The sequence below is a fragment of the Lagenorhynchus albirostris genome, chromosome 10, assembly GCF_949774975.1.
Source record: "Lagenorhynchus albirostris chromosome 10, mLagAlb1.1, whole genome shotgun sequence".
NCBI lineage: Eukaryota > Metazoa > Chordata > Mammalia > Artiodactyla > Delphinidae > Lagenorhynchus > Lagenorhynchus albirostris.
Genome location: NC_083104.1, coordinates 65112798 through 65121978, shown reverse-complemented (window position 1 = coordinate 65121978; position 9181 = coordinate 65112798). Strand labels below are relative to the sequence as shown.

The 9181-nt window shown below is 59.0% G+C and overlaps 1 protein-coding gene across 7 annotated transcripts in view; it reads right to left on the bottom strand.

The window, feature by feature from the left end:
• Nucleotides 1-333: 333 nt before the first annotated feature.
• ANKS1A (ankyrin repeat and sterile alpha motif domain containing 1A) overlaps nt 334-9181 on the bottom strand; it is a 189789-nt gene continuing 180941 nt past the window's right edge. For 3 of the 7 annotated variants that reach the window (XM_060162638.1, XM_060162633.1, XM_060162637.1), the window contains 7 exons: nt 9008-9172; nt 8067-8192; nt 7750-7821; nt 7526-7612; nt 6885-7022; nt 5294-5464; nt 2934-4451 (listed from right to left, as the gene is read on the bottom strand). In XM_060162638.1, coding sequence (XP_060018621.1) covers nt 4329-4451; nt 5294-5464; nt 6885-7022; nt 7526-7612; nt 7750-7821; nt 8067-8192; nt 9008-9172 — 882 coding nt within the window. In that variant the 3' untranslated portion in view covers nt 2934-4328. The other 4 variants (XM_060162640.1, XM_060162634.1, XM_060162636.1 and 1 more) reach the window with 3 other exon arrangements.

Here is a 9181-nt window from a genome sequence, read left to right as displayed (position 1 = left end):
TTCCTGAAGGGAGCCTCTCCTTCCGTAGCTCTCAATCCCCACACTGCCTTGTACACCGACATTCAATAAGTATCTGTGGGTGACCAGCCCAGGCCAGGATGTGGCCCCTGCTTGGTGTTCAGACCGAGGAGGGGCAGGTGGATTGCAGGGCCCCTGCGCTGGAGCAGGGTTAATGATGACTAGAGGGGGCTGGACGGCGCGGAATCCCCAAACTTGTCCCAGCCAAACACAGCGGATCCTCGTTTCCACCCCGGAGCCAGCGGCTGGCCTGTGCCAGCACTTCTGCCGGAAAACAATCAAGAAACCTTCCAACTCAGACTCCACAAAGTAAGGTTGGTTTCATGTCGCTTCTCATTTATTAATTCAGTCTGTTCTAAGTTGTACAGTTACGAAAATAACAAAACCAAAGCCGAAAGCCCAGGAATATTTACACTCTCTCTCGTGTAGTGAGGTCAGTCTATGTTGTTGCACAGGTCGGTTATGTTTGGTACCACAAGATGTTTGTAATTTAGACAAAATTGGACAGATTAACAATTATATGTACAGTAAAATAAAAGGGGAAGTCATTCAAGTATCAAAATACAGAGACAAAGATTAAATAACGTTTTATTACAATTCAGTCCCATTGCCACACCATTAGCAACACCACTTTGTGAACTGCATCTGAGAGTTGTCCTGCAGGCCTGGGCATCACAACACAGGCCGAGGGCAGACCAGTCTGCTCAGCCCGAGACTTCTCCGGGGACTCCCCAGAGTCAAAGCTGGGGGCCCCGGGGGAGCGCGAGCGTTGCAAATGCAGAGCCTGTCGGAGGGAAGCCCTGCTCGAAGTAGCTGCAAGCAGAAGGGCGGAGCAGAGAGCCTGTGGCCGGGCAGGTACTGACCTATCTCAGGTCCTGCCTGAACGGCCCGCACAGTTCGGAACGGGGCTGCCACACTGCAGGGCCAATGCTCACGTGCAGAAGCAGGGCTTCTCTCCATGTGAAGCCTGTCCTGGTGTTAAAATTTTTCTTTCTAGGGGAGGGAGAGTACCTGTCCCGGAGGAGGAATAAAAAAAATATCTAGTCCCTTCCTTTCTTGGCTATTGAGAAATAAACCAAGCTCAAAACAAAATCCAGAGCCAGAGCAGATTAGCCAAGGCTTTCCAACATGAAACACCCTGAATAAATAAAGAAGATATAGCAGCTTCAAGGGGAGGAGACACCTACCTATGACTTAAAAATAAAGACAGCTTGAGGAACTCATCGTAGTGTCTACAGTTTTCTTTATGGACCCACCACCCACCAAGAGAGGGCTGCTTAGAGGAGACCGGCCTTCCTCAGGAGGAAGAGGGCACAGCACTCGCACTGCAGCAGGAGCCGCGGTTTACCCATCCAGCTCGGGGTTCCTCGTCCATACCTGGAAGGAAGTAGGGGCTGAATACTGCTCAGTGGAAGCCGACGGGCCCTGGAAGCAGCAGGACGTGAAGTCAGACTTCCCGGTGTCGAGGTCCTTGTTTAGTACCGAGAAGGGCAGGATCAGTGAGAGGGGGTGTGACTCCCCAGGCCTGCGGTGTGGACGGCTCAGCAGAAAGGAAACCCACAGGGCCCAGCCTCAGGTCAGCAGGAAGACGTGGCCCAGCTTTCCACTGCTGGCCGACCACAGGGCTATGAAGGTGCGCCAGAGCGCTCCCTGCTCATTCACAGCCCCCGCCAGGAGAGAGAGAGGCGCTACTGAAGCCTGGACTACTGATCCTGGGACCCGACTGCGCTGTGCCAGCAAAGCGGAAGGTCTGCTCCGGCCCCGTGGGAGGAAAGGCTCTGCTCTGGAAGGTGCTGGACGGGCAGCTGACCTGGCCCAGCCTCACAGGAACAGTCCCTCTGGCTCTGCCTCCAGGAGGAGCAACGCAACCAAAGGTGAAAAGCAAAGCCAGCCAGCAGGAGGGCTCAGGCAGCAGCAGCGCCCAGATGCCAGCCTGCCCTGAAGGCCACACTCGGGGAGAATCAAACTGTCACCTGATTCAGCCTTCTCTACCCTTGGAGCCAGTGGGGAGCCCAGCAGCTGAAAGGATGACAATCAAACCGATAATTCAGAGAACCAAAGTGAGTCCTAATCACACAGACCTGATTAGACAAATCGCAAGTCAGCAGGCAGCCACCTCAGCCGACCTACCCGTCAATGCCCCAAACAAACAAAGCTGCTGCTTCTCCTTTCTGCCTCGACTCAGACAGTCTGAGGTCACCGGAGGGCCTGCGGCCAGGCAGCCCAGGGCAGCGCTCTGACCACCGCTGGGTCCGAGACAGAGGAGCAGCCCAGAGCTTGGGCACCGCGACCTGCCTGTGCATCTCCACGCGGCCCCAGACCTTCACGTTTGGAACCCCAGAAGCCTCTGCTTTTGCCAGACGCCTCTACGGGCTGCCCCCAGCTCCAGGCGGGGATGAGAAGCTGTGCGGCTCAGAAGGAAAAGCAGCTGACTGGCGGGTCTGTCGAGCCGATTCAATTCACCCACTACCTTCTCTCAGAGCTGCTCAAGCGCGCCAAGACCCCAGCCTGAGGACAGAGGCCCGCTGTCCTCTGACCCTATGGCCATTGTCTAAAGACTGGCAGTTTAACCTAGAGGGTTGAGCCAAGTGTTGAAAGTTCATTTTATAAAAAAATTTTTTTCTATTAAAAAATGTTTTCTGGACAAGTCACTTCTTGGCTCTCTGGAGTTCCAACCTCATCTGCTAGAGGCCTGGAGGGCTGCTCCGCAACCAGGGCAGGGCTCACTCGGCGAGACCTGGCAGTGGCAGGCCCGGACCATGCAGCCGCGAGGAGGTCCTACGGGCAGTAGTGGGGCCTGCGTCTTCAAAGCTGCAGCTGAGACGGTGGTGGCGGTGGCGGCGGCGGCGGTGGGAGCCTGCGCTCCCCATGGCTGTTTCCGCAGCACAGTTGGTTCCTCGGTGGCTCAGCTTGGCAGAAGCAAACACAACGGGGGGGAGGAAAGGGTTAACCAAAGGGGCCTGCACAAGGTGGAGGAAACGGAAAGGAAACACGGAAGCAGAACAGTAGGTCCCTTACAGCCTCCCCTGAGCACCCTCCGTGGCTCAGCGCATCTGCTTGGAAGGCACGAGGACAGGCAGGCAGGAGGACCCACCCCGGTTTGTCGACTTGGGTTTCAACTCATAAAGCAACCGCTGCAACTTACTGGCTCTCATACTGGGCCACGCTACGTGTACAGTGCTTCTTCCCACGGAAACTGGCTCTCCTCTCCCGCCATCTAAGCTGACATGCCCTCACGCGAGAACGTGGGCCTTCTGAAAGCCTCAACTCCACCATCCCAGCTGCTGAACTGCTTTGAGGTGATGGACTCCTTCTCAGGAGTCAAGAGGCTGAGGGCGGTCGATCAGGGAAGGGACCGGGTGCCAGCTGACTATCTCTGGTCCCCACACTGTGGAGAAGCATCAGAAAGCTCCTGGAGGACAACGGATGTTGCTCGGCCCAGGTCCCTGTCCTTGAGCAGCTCCGTTCTGAGGGAAGAAGGTGCACGGTGTGTGCAGGGCACTGGCCTCCCTCCTGCTGGCTCCTACAGGAAGGCCTTCCTCTTCCTCGAGCCAGACTCCAGAGCCAGCCGGGGACTCCCTGGTGAAGACGTGAGGAGCCATCCCATTCCTTGCAGTGCAAGACCCATCAGGACCAAGACACCTGCTGTGTGGAGCCAGCCTGTGGGTGTTCAGACGCTCAGAGCCCCAGGCTTTGGAGTCAGGCATGTGCTCTAGGACCTGGCACAGACCCTGGGCCCTCACAGAAAGAGTTCTGACCCTGTTCAAGCCACATTGCTGAGCTGAGGGTCTCACAGGGGGAGGCCAGCAATCTTAAGAGGGATGGGCCGCAGGCCAGCTGTTAGCAGAGCGCAAGGGGATTCTGGCCCCAGGTGGTCACAGTGGTTGGTTGTGTCAGGAAAGGTGCAGTTAGCTCTTGGCAACGGCACCCAGCCGTGGCTCGGAAGACGGGAGAGGAGAGCCGACAGGGAGCCCCGGCTGATCGGAGGGAGCAGCCTCCAGTGCCGAGTGGACTCCGCCCGGAGACTGCCCCCGCCTCAGGAGCCACGGTGCCCGCCCGCTGAGGCCCTCTTGGTGCCCACCTCAAAGGCACCTTGCCCCCCCGCCAAGCTGTCCTCGCCCAAGGGGGGAATTCACAGTGTCCGGTGGTGTTAGGTGCGAGCTGAGAGTGTGCAGTGTCTAAAGCTGCCGCCCCAGGAGGAGAGGTCCCGGGGGGGGTGGGACCTTGGCGTCAGCAGCTGGAAGGAGAGTTGAGAAGAGCAGAAGGACGGACGGCAAGGCACATGAGACTAGTGGAGACGGGGTGGGTGCTTAGAAGATAGTGGTCTCATACTTGGTGCTGAGGCTCCGCTTAGAGTCTGGTTTGGGGTCCACAACCCAGGAGACGCTGGCATGGGACTGGGCATCTGGGTCCATATCGGGCGGTTCCAGCTGCTGGGGAAGAGGGTGAAGAGTCAGAGGGAGCGCTGCACCTGGGCCAGGGGTCAACAGGGCCCGCTGTCCCCCGCCTCCCGGGCCATGCTGACGTCAGTACCCCACGGGGGAGGCCCTGTTCTCCTCAGCCAAAGAGCAAGCTCCCTGGGGTGGGGTGGCAGAAGGGGGACCTTCCCTGGAGCATCACGGGAGGGCCGCCTCTGAGCTCTCCAGGGGCAACTTCTCCTGGGGGTTTCTTGGAGCGGCTCAGTTAAAGGAGCCTTGCCCTACCTAAGCATCGAGCACTAAGCCCCAAAGCTGTTCTCGGTGGCAGGAAGCGGGTAAGGGGTTTGGAAACCCCAAACCTCGGGTCCCTCTGGCAGGGCCAGAGAGCTCACCCCGGGCAAGACCACAGCGGGCACCCATGAGCTCTGGAGAGAGGAGGACACACAGCAGAGAAACAGAGGCTCCAGCACAGACAGGGATGGTGGGACGGCAGCTCAGGAAAGACGGGCATGCAGGTGGGGCCGGGGGCGGGGCACCAGAGTCTCAGAGAGCTCACGGTCACTTCGGGGAGACTGACACACAGACAGCAGGAGGTGCAGAGACCTTGACTCCAGGACTAACAGACGGCAGCGGGAGGTAAGAAGGACGATGGGTGGGGCAGGTGTGACAGTAACAACAGCGACTATCAGGGGGCAGCGGCACCTGGGGTGCAGAGCAAAGCAGACACAGACACGGGGTGGCGTTACGGAGGCCGCCTCGCACGGGCCCGTGTCCTGAGGGGCTGGCCACCTGAAGCGTGAGAAGACCCTCCTTGCGCCCGCTCCACCCCGAGCCCTCAAATCCCGGGGCCCACGTACTGCTGACTTCCTCATGCCGACCCGAGGCTTAGGCACCGGTTTGGAAGATTTTGTTTCGATCATCTCGGCGGCAGAGGCCCCCATTGGCCTGGACTTCTGGGCCTGTAGGGCCAGCTGATAGGCCACCTCGAACGCCTGCCCCAGTGTCAGGATGATCTCATAGGTCAGGTTCTGGGAGAAAACAGCACAACGTGAGAGATGGGATGGAGGAACCACTGCCTCTCACGCCTGCCCTGGCCTCATGCCCCTGAGCACAGGCCAGGCAGCACTGCACAGGTAACAAGAGTGCAGGGAATCCGCTGGAACGCTTGCTTTGAAAGCAGAAGTTTGTCCCGAGGTGACTGATACATTAGGGAACAATCTGAACAAAACACACACTTTGTGTTTCCTCATGTGTGATTTCATTGGAGAGAAACACGAGGCGAATGCAAAGACTCCCCTGCTGACCCCCGTTGCCTGGGAATACACAGCATATATGCCACCCCCACCTAGCAGCTCAACTTCCCCACGGGACCCACCCCTGACCATAACAATCAAGCAGCAGCTCTTCCCAGGGCCACCTGGCCCGCGCCCTCCCCTCCATCCGTGCACCCCTCTGTCCTCTGTTCCTCCTCTTTCTCTCTCCGTCTGGCACACAGGCTGGCAGGAGTGAGGCACATGCTTCCACAAGCCGACTTCGGCTCCTTCTCGAGGCAGAGCGCCGTGTTTATGTAGCATTTACGTATCTCTTAACCATTTAACGTGGATAAAATGGTGTGGGTGTTCGTATTAGGTTCCTGAGGGCTGTGCCCCCTGCCTCATCTCCCCATGAGCCTTGGTGCTTCCCGTGTGGTTTCAGGGTGTGGTGCTCTCTAGGAGCACAGACGCCACGTTACAGCAGAACTGACTGATGCGGGAAGATGAGCTACAGGTAAGAGTAGCGGGAAGGATGTGTCCTGGGAGGATTTCCTCATTTCATCTTCAGAACCACCCCGTGAAGTCGGTTACACTCTATCCCCTTTGCGCGGACGAGGAGCCGGGGTCACACAGCTAGCTAGTGGCAGAGCCAGGAGGCTGCAAGCACAGAGCTCCCGGGCGAGGCCAGGAAGACCCTGGAACCAGCTACTCTCACAGGGGCAGCAGGGACCTGGACAAAGGTGTTGTCTCAGGGCAGCCACCATGGTCACTCATCCACTCCCTGTGGGCAGCACGTGTGACCACTCCCCTCAGCCCAGCAGCGCCAGAACCCCACCTAAGCTGGGATATGGGCGAAGAAAACTTACTGTCCCCAAGAGGGAGCTGGAGGGCTTTTCAGGGAGATGGCCCAGCTGGAGGGCGGGAGTTAGGATGGATGGTCGACCAAGAGCCTAGGGAGATGAAGCCTTGGCTGACCTGACAGACACGCAGCTGGAAGCAGGAAAGCCTCTGTCAACTAGAACCCTGGACGAGCCACTGTCATCCTGTGTGCTTTAGTCTCAGTGCCAGATAGAGGGGGCTGGAGTGATGTTCATTCTTGAACAGACCTTTGCTAAGTGCCAGCCGGGTGCCAGGACCCACTGCACTGGGGCTGTCGCAGGACCCCCCACCGTGCCCAGCTGCGGACTCCACCCACCACGTCCACCGTGCTGAAAACGTGGCAATAGTGGTGGCTGGTCTGCAGGTCCTTGGTGATGTAGGCGAAGGTACAGAGGTCCTCTGGGTCCTGGGCTGCACAGGAAATGTTCCGGATCTCGTGCTCTGCGATGACGTTCTGCAGGGAAAACAGGGTCTGGAATTCTTGGGCTCCCTGAGGGCACACCCTAGTCCCTTCACCATTGCCACCTTCCTGTCCCATCCTAGCATCAGCCAAGCACCACTTCCCCATCTCTTCGCGGTGGGGGTGGGGGTGGTACCTCACCTTGTCTGATTTAGGGTTGGGGTCTCCACCCTTGACCATGGCAACTGAGGGAGCAAATGTTCACACCCAGCCCACTCTGCTCTCCAGGTGGGATCCCAAGCACAGGGCCTGGGGGTGCCCTAAGCTCACTAAGTGCATCACAGCGTTAAAGGCCCCTGAGCAGATAAGTGGCCAGTGGAGCCCATGCTGGGGAAGATAAGCTGTCCCTCGGGCGGGGCCCTGGGAACCAGGATACGTGGGTGCGTGAGAGACAAGTACCCCCCCTCTAGGGAAGATACCCAGCTGGCCAGGAGGGGGGTGTGTGTGGGGAGGAAGGGTGCCCCCTCCTCCCTCAACAGCAGCTGTGGGAAGCACACCTTGTTGGAGGCGTCGATGAACTTGACACCTTTGTAGGTGATGGAGAGGATGATGGTGGGGATCTTCTTCATGTGCTCCGTGGATTTCTACAGGAAACGGGAGGCCTGTCAACTCACCTTCTCGGGGCCTCCCTCAGCCGCACGCAGCGTGGCAGGGCCCCCATGGCTGCAGGCGGTGCCGCCACCCGCTGCCTTGCGTCCTGGCCGCCCCCACGGTAACCTACCCGCATCTTGGCACAGGCGTCTTGCGTGGATTCTGTCCCTCGTAGATCTTTGATCAACATGGAGCCCAGATACTGTGGGAGCGAGCAGTGGCCCGGCTTAGGAGTCCTGCGTTACCACACAGGGCCACCAGCCAATCTGGGACCACAGTCAGGGGGCTCCCTCTCCCAGTGACTCTCTTCCCCCATCCTGGCCGGTGAGTCCCCCTTCCCCCAGGTGCTGGGAGCAGCTGAGGAGTGGAGAACACCACGGGGGCCCTGGGTCCGGCCAGCGTGGAAAGCAGGAGACTGGCCAGGCTGGGAGGGCAGAGGCTACTCACATTGGCTTCATAGCCGCAGGACTCGAAGATGAGTTTCTCCGGCTGGTGTTGCCAACTCTGCACAGGGGCATAGGGGGCAGCCAGGCTTGGGGGCCGAAGGGTCAGCTTGGCCTCTCGGTGCTCTTCCTGCAGAACACGTGGGGTCACAGGTCAGCTCTCCTGCTCAAGGGGTTCCCAGGCTCCCTCCCGGGTTCCACCTCCGGGAGCTCCAGGCCGGAGACAGACAAGCCATTCCAATGCGCTGGGGCGGAGGTGAGGCCTGTCTATGCCAGAGAACTGGTGAAGCAGGGACCTCAGCTGCCCGCCCACCCGGGAGCAGCTCAGCAGGGAAGGCTCTGGTGTCTGAGATGGGTGTAGATCTGATCCTGGGGTGGGGAGTCGGGGAAGTATCCGTGGCCAGGGATGCACTTGACAGGGATCCTCATGGCAGGAGCTGGGGTGTGGGGGAGGGGTGGGAGGCCACCACGGGCCAGGTGCCAGGCGATGGGGTCCTTAACTAGGCTGCTGGTGGAAGGAATGGAGAGGAGGGGAAAATTCAGGAAATTTATGACTTCCATTCCCAGCAATATGCAAAGTCTCTCAATACAGAGCAACTAAAACTGCTGGACGATGTGTTTTTTAAATCTTGTAAAATTCATGGTCGTACTTGTGGAAAGGTGAGGGGAATCCCCAGAGGCCAGAACCGAGAAATATGAGTCACGAGAGAAAACAGAGCGAAGCTAGGGCTCACCCTGCGGGGACAAGGGACACCCAGCAATCTGTGTCTAACAGGCCAAGACGGGGGCGAGACAAAAAGCCTGCGGTCCGTGCAAGGCGGGAGGGAGGACGGGCAAGTCGAATAAATGCGAGAGCCCTGAAAGCAGTGCCCTGGGCGGTGGGCTGGGAGCCCTGTCCTGCCAAGAGGAATGAGGGGACCCCGTCTGTGGCTCCCTCCCGCCCACCTGGATCCTGAAGCGCTCGGCCCGAGAGGGCACCGTAGGGTCTTGGAGACTGTCGTGCCGCCTCCTGCCCGTGTCCCCAGAAGGCAGCAGCAGATCAGCCGACCGGCCGGTGCAGGAGTCATTCTGGCTCAGGGGGGACGACGTCTGCGAGAGCAAGTCTTGGCACTGCAGCGG